This window comes from Loxodonta africana, chromosome 16 (genome assembly GCF_030014295.1).
Source record: "Loxodonta africana isolate mLoxAfr1 chromosome 16, mLoxAfr1.hap2, whole genome shotgun sequence".
Lineage (NCBI taxonomy): Eukaryota > Metazoa > Chordata > Mammalia > Proboscidea > Elephantidae > Loxodonta > Loxodonta africana.
Window position 1 is genome coordinate 6,331,442 of NC_087357.1, and position 19,555 is coordinate 6,350,996.

Consider the following 19,555-nt stretch of genomic DNA (forward strand, 5'->3'; position numbering starts at 1 on the left):
ATGCAGGGTCAAGAGAGAGTAAGCTTTGCCAGAACATCTGTTTACATCCTGGAGGCAGGTCACATCCCCAAGAAAACTCCCCTTTCAACTGAATGGCTGCTCGCAAGATCACATCATTGAAGGTGATTCCATTATATTACATCACGGAAGAGCACCCAGGCTGGTGCATGCCAAACCACTGAGAATCACAGCCCAGCCAAGTGGACACACACTATTAACCATCACACCACCTGTATGGGGCCTGTGGGCCTGGAGTTTAGCTGTTCTGGCAGAATGGCACAGCACAGTGTGACCCTAATGGCTTTATTCTGACGTTTATTGCACTTACCTGTGCTCATGTGGAAGTCACCTCTGGCACCACCACTCACCCCTTTCTGAGAGGTGGAAGTGGGACCCTGCCTCCCTTCTCTGCCCTAGTTGCTCAGCCCCACATGGGCCCCTCAGAAAAACCCAAGCTCAGTCACTGTCAGAGAACTGAAAGGTGTAGACCCAGGCTACCAGGAGGGCCAGCACATGGCTTTCAGCAGCCCTTCTGTGAGAAAGGCGTAACAGCTTCAAAATATTATTTCCAATAAAAGTTTTGTTTACCTAGAGAAGATTTAAACACACCAGAAACTTTGACAGAAATAAGTGGCCCAGTTCTTTTTAATAAAAGCAGTGCTCAGTTACACAATAACTCTACCGAGCAGAGCCACAGAACTGGGTGAAATAAAGATCAGAAAGCCAGGTATTCTTCCAGATGAGTTTTAGAAAGGAAAAACCACTACTTTGGGGAGGCTGCTTCTGGGGTATCTGTAATAATTCACGAGAACGGTAAACATTGTCTTTTCCCCTAGTTTTTTAAGTATGTATTTTTAATAGAGAGAACATTAAAGTAAAACAGAAATTTCTAGAATGATCTCATATATTATACACACACGTACTACACACAGAACATTTTTCTACTTGAGAAACCCACAAAGAATCTGCAAATGTCAAGTTTTTCTACTTTCCCACTACAGTGGGTTAGGTCTCAAAGACATGCTTCCCCTCATCACCGCATCCTCCTAGGATTGTTTACCTTCTGTTGGTAGCTTGTCTAAATGCCCCGGCAGAAAACCCTGTCGTCGGGATGGCCACATTCTGCACAGGAGACCCTGGCCCAGTTACCCGGCACCAACAGTAGCTGGCTGGGGACTTCTCCCGACAGCACATCGGCTCCCTGAGAATGAAAATAAATGTCGCCTCCCAAAGCCATGTCCTTGGCCCAGTAGTTCTTCAGGCCTGCCTGACGGTGCCAGCTCTGGTTCTGAAGAGGCTGATGGAAGGAGAAGAACGTGTGTTTCAGAAGCTGAAGGCTCCCCAGCATGGTGCACAGGGAGTTGGGGAGAGAGCATTTTCGAAAAGCTTCACCTGTGCTGGCCAATAAGGGAGGGGAAGACGATTGTCTGGAAGAAGGCGCAGGAAAAGTGGCTTTAGAAGTGATAACTCGGATCCCATGAGGAACGATGGTGGCAAGAACACTGTAAACTCCCAACACACCATGCAAGCACTGTAGTCTGCCAGCAGCCGCTGGAAGTGAGCGTAAACACCAACCCAGAAAGACTGATGTTCTTCTTTGGAGCCACACTGCAATTCTGTAGGTGAAGTGGAATAACACGCATCATGAAACCAGTTACCATCAAGTTGGCTCTGATTCATGGCAACCCCACGTGTGTCAGAGTAGAACTTCTGAGGTCCCTCTGCGTGGACTCAAACCACCAACCTTTCAGTTAGCAGCCAAGTGTATTCACCGTCTCCACTACCCAGGGACCTCTTTTTATCACATAAACCCTTTTATTTAAAGTGTGTGTGTGTGTGTGTGTGTGTGTGTGTGTGTGTTGAGTGGAGGTAGACAGGGGAGACCATGGAAACATTTACGGACACAATCCTGGAAGTCCTTAGACACGAGAGCTTGGTGAAACGAGTTGAGCTGGGAAGAGAAGAAGGGGCAAGTTGCCCTGACACAATTAACACAGATCAGGGAAAACTAGGCCCAAGCTCACCTGCCGTTGAGCTGTAACTATGATCTGGGCTCTGTTTAGAGTCTGTGGCCCAGTCTAGACAGAAACTGAACAAGCTGCCTTAGCAGCAGAAGTCTGCAGACTTCCCACATTAAATCGATGGCCTTTCTGGTGAAGGTATTCTTTCCTCTGCTCCACCCCAGCCCCCACGTGAAGCTCCAGACTCATCTGGAATCAGTGACGTCTGATGTGAACACCGGCCCAATGTTGGCTCTCTCTCCGCTGGGACGCCTCTGTGGCTCACCACCGGTTTGGCACGCCGATACCAGCTTTGACCGCTTCCACTCGGGACTATGCTGAGCAGGCACCCTTTAGCTGACCTCCAAAAGCCAATGCTGCAAAAACACAAAAACTAGGTACTGCATGTTGGTCTCCAAAAAGACCAAGTGGCAAGAAATTCTTATTTTCACAGCTTGAAGAAAGTCTGAAATAAATACATATAAACACACAGAGTCTGATTCCAGAGGCGATGCCCTAAGGCAATTCTAACAAACACCCAACTCTCCTTCCTTGGCTCCCCAACTCCCTTCTCTCCCCGTCTTTGTCCTCTTCTTCTGTTTTTCTCCAATCTTCTTTGATGCCTCTTCTTGGGCAGCTCACTTGTTAAACATCTTCTTCCAGATCCTTCTTTTCTTCTCTGTGCACCCTGCTTTGTTTCCCCCAAACCCTTGCCTGGGAGACAGCACCAGCACCTAGCATGACTGGAGTCATCTTGAAATGGCCCCTACTTGGAAAACAGCGTAAATGTCCATCACCTGACGAACGGATAAACTAAATGTGCTGCAGACAGTGGGATACGACCCTGTCATAAAGGGAAATGAAGTTCTGACCCATCCACCACATGGATAAACCTTGACCACATGATGCTGAGTGAATTAATTCAGATACAAAAGGACAAATATTGTATGATTCCTCCCATATGAAATATCTAGAATAGGCAACTACAGAGATCAAAGTTTCTCAGTGGTTACCAGGGCTGGGGGGGAGGGGAAAGGACTAGAGTTTCTGTTCATGGTGAAGAAATTTGGCAGCAGATACAGGTAACGCTTACACAACGTGATTCATGTAAGTGATGTCACTCTGCTGTACGTGTGAAAATGTTAAACTGGCAAATACTATGTGATATGCATTTCTACAGCAATTTAAAAAAATGCCTCCTTCTGCCCTCTCACATCCGGTCAGTGCCAGGTCCTACAGGAACCACCAAACTCTGTCTCAATGTGGTCATGCCACGTTCTACTGCCAGCACCCTGGCTCAGGCCCACACACTCTCCTGTCTGGGGGATTTCAGTGCTCGCCCCCACGAGTCACCCAAACCCCTGTCAAGCGCCGACAGGACCCTGCGTTTCACTGTATGCTCAGCGCCTGTCTTCCGTGCGGGGTGTGTGCTCCTCACGGCAGGCGCCCATCCATTTCTGCCTCATCCTTGGAGATCAGGGCAGGGCCTGTCCAACCACAGACACAGGAACATTCCAGAAGGAGTGACTACACTAGTGAATCTAGCGCCATCAGGAATTTACTCACTGATATTCTTATCATAAAAAGACCCACTTCTTCACTTGATAAAGAACTAGAAATAAAAATTCGGGATGGATCCGCCACAAGATAATGCTTCAGTTCCATTCAAAAATTAAACTCATTTAACCTTTAACTCAACTTAAATTCTGAACTGATTAGTATGCAAGAGCTGCCCTGTACACTAATATCAAGGAGCTGATGTAATTACTGATGAAATTTTAAAGGAAATACATTTAACGAACCAAGTATATTTTGCGAGTTTGCAGCTTAAATAACATGAACATTTTCAAAACAAAAAACTGGTTAAAGTATCAAACAATATTATTTAAAGATATGTGAGTAATAAAACAGCATTCTGGAAGTCAAGAGCCAAAGGCAAAACATGAGAAAGATACATCCATGGTCTTGGGGACCAGAAGGCTGCATTTTCACCAAAGGAGAGGGAGATACAGGGTTGACACGCAGCCATGGTACCAAGGAAGGAGGCGAAGGTGGGCCTTGAGCTGCCAACCTCCTCGCTGACTTCCAGTGCTCACCCCCCTACAGTGGAGATGTCGCCATCTGACAAGTACTGAGTACAAACCACTTAGCAAGAAAAAAAAAAAATAATAATGGCATAAGAGTGTAAGGTGTGCTAGTAAAGCTCCTGAGGAGGATGGCTAACTATACCCTTACAAACAAGCTTTGAGCCTGAATTTCCAAATTGGACTCTGACTAGTGAAAGTTCTACTTTCAGGACAGATACATGCAGGCGGCCACACGAACCAGACTCAAGTTCTACAGGACCACATCCCATCAGGACCGTCGCCCAGGCCCTCCCAAAGGGCTGAGACGAGAGTGAAGAAGACTTCTACTGGGAGGGAAAGGTCGGCACCGACTCTGGCAGACTCTGACGTAAAAACAAGTTGAGGGAGTATCTGCCTCCTCTCTCAAATTTTCCTCCTAAGATCCTGTGAGGGTCTTTCCTCACCCCGTCAGCAGTCTCTCTCTGTCTCCCCTTCTTTTATCAACACCAGTTGCTATCCAGTCAGTTCTGACTCGTGGCAGCCCCGTGTGTCTGAGCAGAACTGTGCTCCACAGGGTTTTCAGTGGCTGAGTTTTCAGAAGTAGATGGCCAGGCCTTTCCTCCAAGACGCCTCTGGGTGAACTCAAACCTCCAACCTGTAGGCTAGCAGCTGATTGCCTTCACCATTAGTCCACCCAGGGATGCGTGTACCTGAAGGTACAGTGCACATACCCAAGGGTACAATGCATGTACCCGGCAGAGCGCTGAGGCGGGTCCAGCCCCCAGTGGGTCTCCCCTCCAGATGGCAGCCACAGCTGGAGAGGATCCCAAGAGGCCCATGGACTTTAACCAGGAAGTGATTTCCCTGAGGCTGTTAGTAAACTCTGATGCCACCACAGCTGTCTGTGATGGTACCTAAACTCAGTAATGGCATTTGGGGGATTTTTTCCCTCTGTGGACAGCATACCATCGAGTGTAATTCCTAACTAGGGCCCAAGTGTGGCAAGTTCCATGCCTCCTCCTCATGGAGAAGAAGGAACATTCTCGGTGGCGGTGTGAAGAGACAGGTCAGCCCCTGGGGAAGCTGCCATCCTTTCAAAGCAGGACCACACAAAGGTGACACCAATGCCACCCAGGGGGAAACATGTTGTGAAGAGTGCGGGACTTCGGGTGTTTTGTTTGCGTGTGCCACACAGCCGAAAACTTCCTCCTTTCTCTGCTTGAAGGTAACCAATTTTCTTCTTTTACTCGAATGCCTTCTTTCACTCCAAATGTTAGAAACTCTCAAAAAAAAAAACCCTCGTTGTGACAGTTTGGCTTGCGTCTTGAACCTGCATATTTGTAGCTGTCATTTAGCTGTTCTTTTCTTCCTTCCAAGAGGATACTGGCAGGCTTACAATTAAATGAACCAGCTTGCTTCTGACTCATGGACATGCAAGTTTTGCCATTTCTGTCTCCTGCCACACGGTAATAAAGCTGACATGAACTAAAACTTTTACGTTGGACTCTTTTTTCCTAGCTGGGTCGAAAACAAGAGGACTTTAAATTTCAGCGACACTGGCTTAAATACTGTCCAACCCCCTGCTGCCCCTCCAACCCGACCGCACATAACACTGAACCGCTGAAACTTGGAAAGAAAACGTCATCACAAAAAGGGGGTGGACGTCAACAAAGGAACGCACTGTGTGTGTCACGTTCCAGGTCGGGAACCAAGTAGGAAAGCGTGACTCCACATCTGTGAAGCAGAAGCAGTGATGAGGTGAGGCAGGAGAGTCCTGCAAATCGGACCCAGAGAGGGGGCCGTCACCAGCCAAAACGAGCATAACGAACCAGTTTACAGTGATGCTGAAGGTTCCCCACGGGCCACAGTCTCCTACCGCACACGGCAGGGCTTCTACATCCTGAGTTTACTTGACGGTGTATTATGATAGCTGCTTTCTGTCACGGACTCAACTGTGTCCCCCGAAAATATTATCCCTGTGGATAAGGAGCCCTGGTGGCACAATGGTTAAATGCTTTGCTGCTATCCAAAGAGTCAGCAGTTCGAACCTACGAGCCACTCTGGAAACCTGGCGATCTGCTCCCGTAAAGGTAACTGCCTAGAAAACCCTGTAGGGAGTTCTACTCTGTCACGTGGGGTGGCTATGAGTCGTAATCCGCTCGATGGCACCCAGCAACAACATCCCTGTGGATGTCATCTCATTTGGGAACAGGGTTTTCTTCGTTTTGTTAATAAGACCGCATCAGTGTAGAGTGTGTCTTAAGCCAATCACTTTTGAGATACGCAATAGTAGACCAGGCCCAGAAGCAAGGAAGCACAGGTGGGGGAAGACAGGTGTCACTGCACACGATGATTGCCAAGGAACTGAGGAACAGAAGCCAGGAGAGAGGAGAGAGAGAGCCTTCTCCCCAACAGTCAGCACCCTGAATTAGAACTTGTGGCCTCCTCAAACTGCGAGAACATAAATTTCGGTTTATTAAAGCCACCCGCCTGTGGTGTTTCTGTTATAGCAGCAATAGGAGACTAAGACGCTTTTCTTCATTTGACTAAAATCCAAGAGCTGCCCCTACCTGAACACCCCACAAACAGAGCTGGCCTTCCACCCAGTGCCGCATGTTCCGCGGGCCAGTGGAGCTGCCACGGGACCCTTCCCATCATGAGAACGAGTGGATTCTTTACCAGGAAGCCATGTAGCTGAAAAGGAACATCCCTGCTCCTATCTTGTCTTTTTAGTCATCAACCTGAAAGATGCCGCTGCTGTGTGGCATCTAAAGGACACGCGGTGAATGTTTAGTATGGAGTGAAGCATGTACAGAGTCTGTTATTGACAACGTAAGTCAGGAGACTAACTCCCTATCCATGGCTGATCATCCGCCCCTCCACGTCAGGCGCAGGAGGGGAGATCTTTCAAAGCTGACAGCACCGCTGTTTGGGAACTAAGGAGCAGAGGAGCAGCAGGAATGAGTCAGCCCAGCCTCACCTGGGCGCTCAGACACTTGTTTCAAAAGCCAGGCGGCTTCTGCACAGCCAGAAAGAGCTTGGCAAACTTTCCCCACAGAAACCTGTTGATTTGACTCACGAGGGTTCCTTAGGAACACTCTGTACAATGAAATGATTACATTTTTAAACACACACAACACAAATCATTATTTCAAGCCACTGAAGAAATGTAACGAGACAACGGAACTCGACAGTGGGTAAAAAGCTTACAAAGCCATTTCTGGATGTTGTGTTCCCTGGGAGTGAATTTTCCTATGTTTGTCGTTAGGAATTGTTTCTGCTTGTCTGTGAAAGATCAATTACAAACAAGTAGCCGCTGCAACTACCGGTGTTAAAATGTCCCCATCCATTGGGAAGAATGAGTCTGTGAATTTCCCTGGAAGATTTCTGTGACGTGTGGCCTTGAGGACTGACCTGGACTTGGCCATTGTCGGACAGGTCTGGAGGGACAGGGACAGCCTGGAGGATGAGCCCACATGAGGTCAGTGTCCCCTGAGCAAAGTACATGCCCCCAGGAGTCACATGGACTCCTGACGTCAACTTGATTACTTAAAACATTTGAAGGCTAAAGGGAGGCTGTGAAGGCAGGCTGAAACAGTCCACGCCACCCAGACCAGCACACTCACATGATCTCAGCACGCCCGGCTCCCTGCAGGAAGATCACAAAGGTGGTTGTTGCTGGGTGCCCTCCTGTCAATTTTTGACTCAAAGCAACCCCATGTGACAGAGTAGAGTTGCCCCATGGGTTTTTTTGACTGTGGTCTGTACTGCAGCAGATCGCCAGGTTCTTTCTTCTGCAGAGCTACTGGGTGGGCTCCAGCCACCAACTTTTCAGTTAGCAATGAGCACTTAACCATTGTGGCACCAGGGCTCCTTACCTTCACTCTTCCAATGGAGTGATTACACGCACATCAGAGGGGCAAAAACTGGTGGTGAATCAAATGAGGCTGGTGGCTCGCTTGGGGATAGCACAGAGGCTCTCTGAAGGGTCAGGTGCTCATCAGGGGTCCTGGGGACCCATCACACCTGCCAGAGGGCCCAGGCCTATGCCCACCTACTGGGTGCAGGAGGCCTGCCTGGCCAGGTGACCACCCAGGTCCTCAGGGGAGGGTAGGCCTGGCAGTGTGGTCCACCCAGCCTCGGCACCAGGCCAGGTCAAACGAGATGGCAGATATGCCAACCCTGGTCCCTGAATCCCTGCACTGGGCTACCGCCAACCCTACAGAGGAGAAATGGCCTGTGTGCACTTTCTACGTCTTTCAAAATGCAGAAAGTCTCACAGTGGTTTAATTTGGCTGAGCTACACAGCTTTTCCAGTATCACATTTCTATAATTTTCCAAAAAGTTTGATATGAAACAATAAATGATGGAAAAAAAGAGGGAATCGCTCGTGAATGAACAACAATGCATGAGCAGTTCTTTCTGATGACCCAGATCTGAGTTCAATGGCCACCGTTTTCCTAAGTGTGACCAGCACTGCACAGTTCATTTTTTCATGGAATCGTAGACTACAATCAACTTTATGGAAAACTGAACAAAGCCCCAAAACAACAACATTAGAAAAATAAACTCATATACCACAGCCCTTCCCAGGAGACTCTAAGACCCTGCAGAGGTCTAAGCTTGGAAGAGGTCCAGGCGTGAAGAGGTCCAAGCTTGGAGCCACAGGAAGATGGCATGGGGATCAGTCAGGGTTAGGAAAGAGCTGCCATTTTTTCTGAACATGACGGTTGTTCATGGAAGCTTAATATTGGAAGAAGTTATAAAATTATTAAGACGGTCACAATTTTCCAAATTGACAGTCTTCACTCCAATATTTTTAGGGAAGGAAAGCACAGCAGTCCCCCCTTATCCGCAGGGGATATGTTCCAAGACCCCCAGTAGATGCCTAAAACTGCAGATAGTACCCAACCCTATTTACACTACATTTTTTCCTATCAAGCACACCGATGATAAAGTTTAATTTATAAATTTAGGCACATTAAGAGATGAACAACAATAACTATGCTGGACAAAGGGGTGATTCATGTCCTGGGCGGACGGAGCAGGATGGCACGAGGCTTCATCACACTGCTCAGAGCCGCTCACAATTCAAAATTTATGAATTGTTTATTTCTGGACCGCAGCTGACCGCAGGTAAGGGACACTGCTGTAAGTGAGTAATGTAAGCTATACAAAAAAAGAAATCAACAGTCACTGCACAAAGCAATAGGTGAGTAACTGGAACATGGGGAAAAGGAAGCCTACTTTGTACAGAAGTACAGACAGCATCACACCAAAGATAGGTATAGCGGGCGACTTCCAATTTACCTCCCGGAGAACGTAACACAGTTTCGGAGCAAACAGATGATTCCGGAACGCGTGAGCACTCCTCAACGGGAGGCCAAGCCCACGAGCCTAGTGCCTAGCAAGGCACTCTGCTCGTAGTCCCTCCGACCAGTATCAATCCACAGGGTCTTGAAGAGCACAAATGCTTTACTTGCAGAAAGCCAATGGCTGGGGGCTGGGGTGTGTTCCCCCAAGGTGGGGGAGGCCAGCGCCTAAATCTATTAAACTAAAGGAATTCTAATCACAAGGCAATTTACAAAAAATATTATCAGGCCCAGATGACTTCCAAGGTGACTTTTTCCAACTACTTAAGGAAACAAAAAAACAAAAACATATAATCTCACACTCGACTCAGAAAACAGAACGGGGAACACGTCCAAACTCATTTTATGACTCCAGAACAACCCTGATTCCAAAATGCCGCAAAGACATTAAGAAAAAAGAGAATTACAGGACCAACATCCCTCATGAACATAAGCACATAAATCTTAAACAAATTATGAGCAAATTTAAACCAGCAATGTGGGAAAAAAAGGATAATATATCATGGATGAAGTGATGTATATCTCAGCACCTCGAGTGGCTTGAAATTTACCACATTTACAGAATAAAGGAGCAAGACCGTGTGACTATGTCAATACATGCAGAAAGAACAGCAGATAAAATCCAGCACTCATTCAGGATATAAACTCTCGGCAAACTAGGAATAGAAGGAAAAGTTCTCAGCCTGACAAAGGCAATACCGCCTTAATAGTGAAAGCTCTCACTTTATGACTGAGAAGAGGAAGAAGATATTCGCTGCCACAATTTTTATTCAACATCGTACTGGAGGTTCTAGCCAGGGCAGTAAAGAAAGAAAAGAAATAAAGGCATAGAAATGAGAGCAGAAGGAGCAAAGTATCTTTATTTATTCACAGACATCATTATTTTCAATACAGAAAACCCTGGTGAATCTGCTTACCACTCCCAGAACTAATAAATAAATTCAGCAAGATTGCAGAGTATAAGATCAACATACAAAGAGTAATTGTAAATACCAGAAGCAAGAATCTTAATTTTTTTTTAAATTGGTTTAGAATACCATCAAAAACTTAAAAAGTATTCAGAAACATATTTTATAAAATACATGCAAGACCTCTAAGCTGGAAACTATAAAACAATGCTGAGAAAAATTAACAAGGACCTAAACAAATACAGATAACCATGGCCATGTTTTGGAAGGCTCAATATTAAAAAGATGGCAACCCTCCCCAAAATGATATGTAGATTCAATGAAATTCCAATCAAAATTCCAACAAGGCATTTTTTTTTTTTTTTTTGGTATCTACTGACACCTTGATTCTAAAGGTAATACGGAAAGTCAAAAGGCCTAGACACTAAAGGAAGCTCAAAACAAAACAAAACAAAACCAAGACGGAGCACTCACCACCTAATCTCAAGACTTAGTAGAAGGCTACATAACCAAGTCTGTGTAGGACTGGCATAAAATAGATAACATGATCGGCTGGAAAAGCAAAGCATCCAGAAATAGAGCCACACACACATGGTCAATTTATTCTGGCAAAGTCACAAAGGTGATTCAACGGAGACAGGAAAGCTTTTTCAACACATGACGCTGAGACAACTAAACAACTGTACAGGACAACTGGAACTGTTTACATCACACACGAGCAATTCACTGTGCATCATAAGTCTCAACATAGAAGCTAAAACTATAAAGCCTTTGAAAGAAATTATGGGAGATTATCTTTGCAAAATTAGGGTAAGCAAATATTCTTAGAGAATAAACAAACAAAAAATGAGAAATTGGTCTTCAAAATCAAAGACTTCTACTCATCAAAATAAAACATTAGAAAAATAAAAATGCAAGACCAACATGAGAAAACAATCACAATATACATAGGGTTTGTACACAATATACAAGGATTTGTATCCAGATTGCATACAGAAATGTTATAAATTAGTAATCAAAAGAGGAAACCTCTGATTAAAAAGAGGCAAAAGACCTGAGGAAGGCGTGAAAAGTCACCTCACAAAGGAAGACACAGGCATATATAACCCCCCAAAATAAATGTGATCAAATTGACAAGAACAACCCGAAAGGTTAGATGAGAAGCTTAGGGGGCAGTGAGTTTACGTTCACAGTGATGGAATAATGTGGAAAAGGATAGTGAGAATGGCTGCACAACTTGAAGACTGTAATCAATGCCCGTGAATCGTGCATGTAGAAATTGTTTAATTGGCGTATGTTTTGCTATGTATACTTTCACCAAAAAAAATTTTGTTCTCAATTCTTTCATGTGTAACTGTAGACTAACCCTAACTCACTGCTTATGCAAAAATCTACTAACTCACCATTGGAATTGACCAAAACGCTCCTAAATAAAGATAACAGTCACAGAAAAGAAGACAAAGGAATGGACAGTAAGATGTTTAACACCATAAGTCATCAGCAAAGTGGAAACTAAAACCACGAGGTAACACTTCATCCACACCAGAAGAGCTGAAATTTTCAAAACAGGCAACACCGAGTATTGGCGAGAGGGTGAACACACTGGAACTCTCACACGTTGATGATGAGAACAAGAAGCAGTACAATTTGGGGAAGGTTTCACCACTTCTTACAAAGTTAAACATAAGTTCGCCATGCAGTCCAGCAATTGCACACCTAGAAATTTACTCAAGGGAAATGAAAACCTGTGTTCACAAAGAGGCTTGAACAAAAATATTCACAGCACCCAGAAAATGGGCAACTCACATGCTCACCCACGGGAGCACGGACAAAGCGTGACACAGTCACACAGCAAAATAGTTAATCAGCAATAACAAAGAGTGACCCACTCACCGACACACACACACACAACCACATGGATCAACCTCAAAAACACTCTTGTTGAACAAAAGGCTTCACATGGAAAAAGAATAAAACAGCTAACTCCTCACTTAGCAACTATCTCGTTATCTGACATTTCACATTTAGGACAACAGTAAAAAATCTACTATCGGATTCCTTTGCACATTAGCGAGTGGGTGTATTGTGTGATCCCGTAGACACAATGTACAAAAACAAGCAAAATTAACCCATGATAATAGAATCAGAGCAATGGATGCCAATGGGGTGAGGATCGACGGGAGGGGGCATAGGGACTTTCTGGAGATTTCTTTATCTCAGTTTAGGTGGTGGTTATATGGTTGTGAACATTTGTCAAAACTCATTGAACTGTACACTTAAAATCTGTGAATTTCACTATGCAATTTTTACTTCATTTTTTTAAAATGATGCCATGTCACAAATTGTTAATTTCTGAGTATTCACATAGGTAGCTTTTATACTCTTAAATGTTCCACCCAAATTAACTATATATACCAGAGACTACTGAGTGCCCCCCAAAATCCATTTCCCATTTCCTTCATTTTAACTAATACAGGACAACCTACCAGCCCTCCCAGCTAGGAGGGTCCATGGGACAGACAGAGTCCTGGCCAATGAGACGAAAGAGGAAATTGGAGCCGTTACCTCTGCAAAGGAGACGGCATTCCTCTCCTTCTTTCCCCTCTACCGGCTGCCTGGAATGTGGGCCTGGAGGCTGAGACTGGCCTGTATCCCCAGGGAAGAAGAAAGTTCCTGATGACCATCAGACTCAGCCTCCACTGCTGGTCTGTGACTTTCTTCATGAGTGAGATCAACTGCACCTTGTGTGAATCGGCTGTTTTTTACAGCCAAACATACTCTTAACTTCATTCAGAAAGTACATAAAGTAGAAACTCAACACCAAGTCTCTTCAGTTTCATTCCATCCTCATACGTCACGGGCATTTAACGAAACATACCTTCGAATGTTAGCTTTTTACTGTTTCTTCCCCCAAATTCACTTCACAGGGTGTCTTTACTTTTCTTACCAAAAAAAAAAATCAACACATAATTTCTGTGATTTACTGTGCAATTGAACGTGCTAACAGACAAAATGACCTTTTCCCCGACAAATTATTTGGTGCCTGTAATTTTCTAAGCACAGCAGCCAGATGGTTCTCATAGAAACTGAGAAGAGCATATTCACGTACTTCAAAGGTTTGCTTATTTTTTTGGTCTGAAAAAAGACTCTATTGATTGTAACGTGCAGCTCTACAGGAAAAATCTCGACAGTGGAGGAGGATGCTGATATTTACGAGCTTGCTTGTGCTCATTATGGTTGCCTCTGACAGGGGTCCATTAAAATCCATGTTTATGTTCCTTATGTATTTTCTTTATCTAATGCTCTTGGCATTGTGTTTATTAGCCAGTTATAGCAAACGCGGAGCATAGGAGTGGCTGCTTTTCTTCTTCTGTCAGAAGTAATGGGGACTGCAATTTTAATACATCCACTCACAATCAATGAACGGAGGAAATTAAATGTTACGTTTCAGAACAAAACATTATGGATGGGTTTAAATTTTTCTGTGTTTTTACAATTAGAAAGACATAGTGGGGATCGGTCCAAAAAGACAGAGAGAGAGACATGTGTCCCCTTAGAGATGGCAACATCCTAAAGTCAGGCTAAAAAGGGGATTCTATCTTCTTCCTCTTGACAGGGCTACACCAGAGCACAGAGCCCCCCAATACACACCCACACACCCATACCTACACCCACATCCCCGCACCCCTGCACCCCACACCTACACCCATACCTGCACACCCCATCCCCACACCCACCCACACCTCCACACCCACACCCCCACCCCCATACCCACACACCCCCATCCCCACACCCCCCACCTCCACACCCACACCCCCACCCCCATACCCACACACCCCACACCCCCACCCCCACACACACCCACACACCGCCACACCCCCACAGCCACCCCTACACACCCCCACACACCTCCACACCCTCACACCCACATGCCCCCACACACCCACATCCCCACACACCTCCACACCCACACACCCTCACGTACCCACACCCACATCCCCACACATACCCCCACACCCACCCCTACACACCCCCACACACCTCCACACCCCCACCCCCACACACCCACACCCACACACATGGACATTCTCCAGAAGGACGACTGGTGCTCCTGATAAAGCAATCCCAGGACATTACTATAAAACTCGCCTGGCCGACCCTGATGAACAGTGAAGACTGGCCTGGCTTTAAAAATCAATATTAGTTACACATACCCCTGCCACCAAATTCCAGAGAAACCCCCATGTCCAAGTTGTTGAAGGATCAAAACGTTCAATGCTCATTATCAAGGAACTCTTCTGAAAATGTATACATTAACCAAGCGTCTTGGAGCTACGAATCAAAGGTTACATCCCCATGGTTAACCGCCGTTAGAGGGCTCTTGGGCAACGAACACGGGAGCTGGAAGCAAAAGGGCAATGAAGTCCAGGCGGTATCTTTTACAGGGATGCCAGTTTTTGCGCCTGGTAGCTTATGGTTGAATGTTACTATGTGGTCAGTGTAAAACAAGCAACGTCCACATTTACTTCTCCCTTTATATGGTCGCTATGAGTCGGATCGACTCAATGGCAACAGGTTTTTTTTGTCTGTTTGCTTGGTGGGTTTTAATAGACACCACGCGTTGGGAAGTTACTCACTGGGCTTCTGGAATCTTCTGGCCAAGCAGCCTTATCCCGTGCAGACCGCTTTCACAAGCAGACATCTCTATCTTCCCCAAAGGGCTGTCCATGATTTTGTATTTCATTTCACAGGTCTTGTCCATTCTCCTGAGAAAAAATTAATAAATAAGAAAATGTACATGCAACAGTTTGGTCATCTTCAAATCACAACAGAAACACCAGTCACTTTAAGATGAAAATATCTTCCAAAGCTTCTCTCTTGTTTTTGGAATCCAGTCATATGATGTATCATTTTTATAACAGTTACTTTGAATCCAGACCAGGTAGTGAGAGGAAGTAAGTGTCTTAGACTTAGGGCTTTGAACCGGTTCATCCTAGTTCGAACCCCTGCTGCGAATTTGCATTTCTAACAAGCTCCCAGGGGATACTAGAGCTGCTGGCTAGAGACCAGTTCTGAGAATCAATAGTAGAGCAGTAGTTCTCAAAATTTATTAGACATAAGACTCACCTGGGGATCCTATGAAGCTGTAGATTGGGATTCAGTGTTTCTAGAAATGCAAATTCTCAGCAGGGGTTCGAACCAGAACAAACCTGTTAGAAGCCCTGCTTAGACTTCCTCATGGCTTAAAGAGAACCTGACATACACCGAACCTCATTTCACCTTGATGACCACCTGGAATCCCCCTCAGTCAAGACCGAGGTCCCATGAGGATGGCCCCAAATCTACACCCAGTGCTGAGTGGGCCCTGCTGGGTGATTTTCCACCACAGCCTTTGGGTTTTTAAGCCCATTAGCAGAACCATCACTAGTCAAAGAGAATCACCATAACCCACCAACCACCACTTTGCCAAAGAAGAAGAGTGGCAATGTTAGCGTGGTTTCTAGTCAACTCAGCCAGGGACAGGATGTGACAGTCCACAGAAGCCTGAACACTGCCTTCTTCTCTGTAGACTACCAGACCATTCAGCACAGTGCCCGACCGTGGACACAAGTAAAAACGGGTTTAATATCTGAGCCCTGATGGCGCAGTGATTAAGCACCCAGCTACTAACCAAAAGGTAGGAAGTTCAAACCCACCAGCTGTTCCTCAGGAGAAAGACCTGGCAATCTGCTCCCATAAAGATTACGGCCTAGGAAACCCTACAGGGCAGTTCTACTCTGTCACATGGTGTTGCTATGTGTGGGAATCAACTCAAAGGCACACGGCAAAAACAACGGGTAACTTGACCCCAGACGGAGCTCTGGGCAATCTGGCCAGGCTTTCGGTGACTGCTGACGAGGGGTTTGGGCCAAGCTGGCCAAGAGGCAGGGGGGTGCCCACACCCTGCATGGAGGTGTGTCAGACACCAGGAGGTGGAGCAGGGACATAAAGGGGTCCAGGGGGTGGGCAGCGAACAGCAGGTGGAGTGGCCTCAAGGGTACGCAGGGCACTGGGGGCTGGAGGGAAGTGACAAGGCCAGGTGCACATGGGGCGGTGGGCAGCACCCAGGCATGAGCTCGCTGTAAATGACAGGACCACAGAGCAGCCACCAGTTCTGAGCTGCATGCACGGTACAGACCTACTCCTGATGTCCCTGCAGAGAGATCACAGGAAAGGGGTTCTGATCAACCCACGAGCAGGAGCCACGAAGGGGGTCCCATTGGATCCTGACCAATTAACAGCCACCACCAAAGAAGGCAATTAACTGCTGACCAGCAGATGAGCTGACCCTAAGGAGTAAGCCAGGGGTGGGGCACACGCAGGGCAGCTGGTGCAAGGGGGCCAGGCCATTCCCACTGGGGCCCCACGGGTCAGGGACAGCAGCTCTGGGAACCCACAGGAGGGGTACCAAGAGCACACGCAGGTGAATGTGTGGGCAGCAAGGACTTCTGGAGGAATGACAGGTAGACAGCAACGGGATCCTAACAAGGAGCTGCCAGGTGAGAGGACTCCGATGGGAGAGCAGGTGCAAAGACCTTCGCTGAGGTGAGACACGCCACAAAGCAGGAGCCAGCAGGCAGGGCTGGGGGCTCACACCAGCCTCCAGGGGGCTGCTTCTTGAGCCTGGCCTTTCTCCCAAGAAACCAGGAAGCATTTTAAAGGAGGGAGGCATGAGGCAGGTTTGCATTGTTGCAGGCGCCTTCCAGCTGCTGTGCACGGGCGAACCAAGACTGGGAGCCGGGAAGGAGACCCTGGAAGCAACCCACACGAGGGTGAAGAGGAGCTGAACCAGGACAGCATCAGAAGGGACAGAGATGAAACAGCGGGCAGTCAGGACACAGCGATGAGTACACACTGGACAGGCAGGGGACGCCTCTCCTGCATAAGCCACCGGGCATGGTGCTGGTAGTTGCCCTCAAGTCGATTCTGACTCACGGGAACCCAAGTGAGTTTTGGGTGTAAAGAACACTTGTTGCAGCAGCTGGGAGCAGGGCCAGGGTGAGCGAATGGGCCTCAGCAGCAAGAACATGGGTCCTACTGAATGGCTCCATGGACACTAGTCACCCAAATAACACAAACCAGCATGAAAACATCTGCGTGTCCCCGCAAAGAGGCGCCTCAGGAGACGTGTTCGAAACTAAAATAACAAGCCCGCTGTTGTCAAGTTGATTAGGAACTGTGTGCTACGCGTGGCAGAATAGAATGTGCTCCAAAGGGTTTTCAAGGGCCGATTTTTTGGATGTAGATTGCCAGGCCTTTCTTCTGAGGCACCTCTGGGCGCACGTGAACCTTCAACCTTTTGGTTGGCAGACGAACGTGTTAACTGTTTGCACCACCCAGGGATTTCAAGCCCAAGACACTCCAAATCTCATGACATTCTCATGTCATATTGTAACATACTGAACTTCAGTTTCGATCAAGAATGATCTATTCATAATCTGAGTAGAAAAAAAAAGAAAAAACATCCTCTGTCACCATCGGAGATGGAAATAACCGTCTTGAGGAAAGAATGGAAAGCTCTCCCGCCCACGTGGTCTGAACATGACAGTGATTTCCCTTGGGGTGCTGGTCCCCGGCCACCACGCTGTGCTCCGCAGGCCCTGCCTGGGTTGTGCGTCTCGGCCCCCCAGCAGCATGTTCACACAAGCTGGAAGTGTTCTAGCACTCAGGCACCCGCTAACCACGATGCACCAGTGACAGTCTGTCATGAGTTGCAAGGAGCATGCTGGCAGCCTGGTGTTCAGAATGAAATGTCACTTCTTAAGACTGTTATGTCTTGGGAAGCTTCAGCTTAAAAGTCATAGCAGAAAATAACCTCATTCTTCATAGCCCTCTAAAGTTGGGTGAAGTTAACCGGCTTCTTAGGAACAGGCAGCATGTGGGAATGCGCAGAGGTCTGAGGGAAACACATCGACTTTCTCAATTAGGCAAAGCAGCTGAAGCCACCAGACTCCTACTCCTGAAGAGAGAACCATCAGCTTCTGGTCTTGGTCACCGAAAAACTTCTCAAAGAGAACAAACACTCCCTCTGACAAGCCAGATCCAGTGGCGAAGTAAAAACATCTCAAACTTCTCTTCCAAACAGCTAGCCAAGATGTGATTTGAAATCCTCTTCACCCAGGAAGCAATCTTGTAGTACCAAAGCCTCGTTCGCTTGTTTGCAATCAACCATGGGGGAAATGGCACCAACAGGTAATAAAATCGTCTACCTGTGCACGGAGAGCACCTGGACATTAAAAGCACGTGCTTACTGTATCTGTGTCGCATTACTCAGTGGGTGATACAATTACTACTGGGGTCATGGCAATGCCGTCTCCAGGTTCAATGACCAAAGGCAGCACGGTGAGGACTTCTGGATGGAGGTCCCGGGGTCACAGCAATGCCGTCTCCAGACTCAATGACCAAAGGCAGCATGGTGAGGACTTCTGGATGGAGATCCCAGGGTCATGGCAATGCCGTCTCCAGGTTCAATGACCAAAGGCAGCACGGTGAGGACTTCTGGATGGAGGTCCCGGGGTCACAGCAATGCCGTCTCCAGACTCAATGACCAAAGGCAGCATGGTGAGGACTTCTGGATGGAGATTCCAGACCTGCCACCACCGAGCTCCTCAGAGAGACCTTCAGCAAACGTCTGGGAATAAGACACAGGAACATATAGGTGGGAAGCCTCCCGCAACAAGGGGGTCTCCAGTACCCCATGCAAATGCGGCCACCTGCCCAAATGCAGCCTGTCCCTCCTGTTCAGGACCTCTGTGGGGTCCCCCTCCCAACATTCCCTGGGAGCATTCTACAAAACTGCACAGTGCTCAGTGCTAAGATCATCTGTGTAAAATGTGGGACCCTGGACTCAGCGGGGTCTCTAGCATTTCGACAGCTCGTCTCCTGCAGCCCCTCCACCTGCAGCCCAGGCATCTTCTGCTCCAGCACACGGGCCGACCCTCTGACCTCAGTCCCAAGGCCCTCATATCAACTTAACATTTGTTTTTAATTTTTATTGTAGTGAGACACATATGACAAAGTATTTGCCATTTTGACAATATTTACTGCACAATTCAGTGACGTTAATTATGTTCACCGTGTTGAGGTTTTTACATTTTTTAATGGCTAAAAGAAAAATCAAAAGAAAACTATTTCATGACGCCCAGAAATCACATGAAATTCCAATTTCA

General features: G+C 46.9%; 1 protein-coding gene across 4 annotated transcripts in view; it reads right to left on the reverse strand.

Moving 5' to 3' along the window:
* Nucleotides 1–19,555, reverse strand: part of MGMT (O-6-methylguanine-DNA methyltransferase) — a 282,155-nt gene that overhangs the window by 209,298 nt on the left and 53,302 nt on the right. For all 4 annotated transcript variants that reach the window (XM_064269180.1, XM_010599243.3, XM_064269181.1 and 1 more), the window contains one exon: nucleotides 14,984–15,112. In XM_064269180.1, coding sequence (XP_064125250.1) covers nucleotides 14,984–15,108 — 125 coding nt within the window. In that variant the 5' untranslated portion in view covers nucleotides 15,109–15,112. The remainder of the gene's footprint in view (nucleotides 1–14,983; nucleotides 15,113–19,555) is intronic.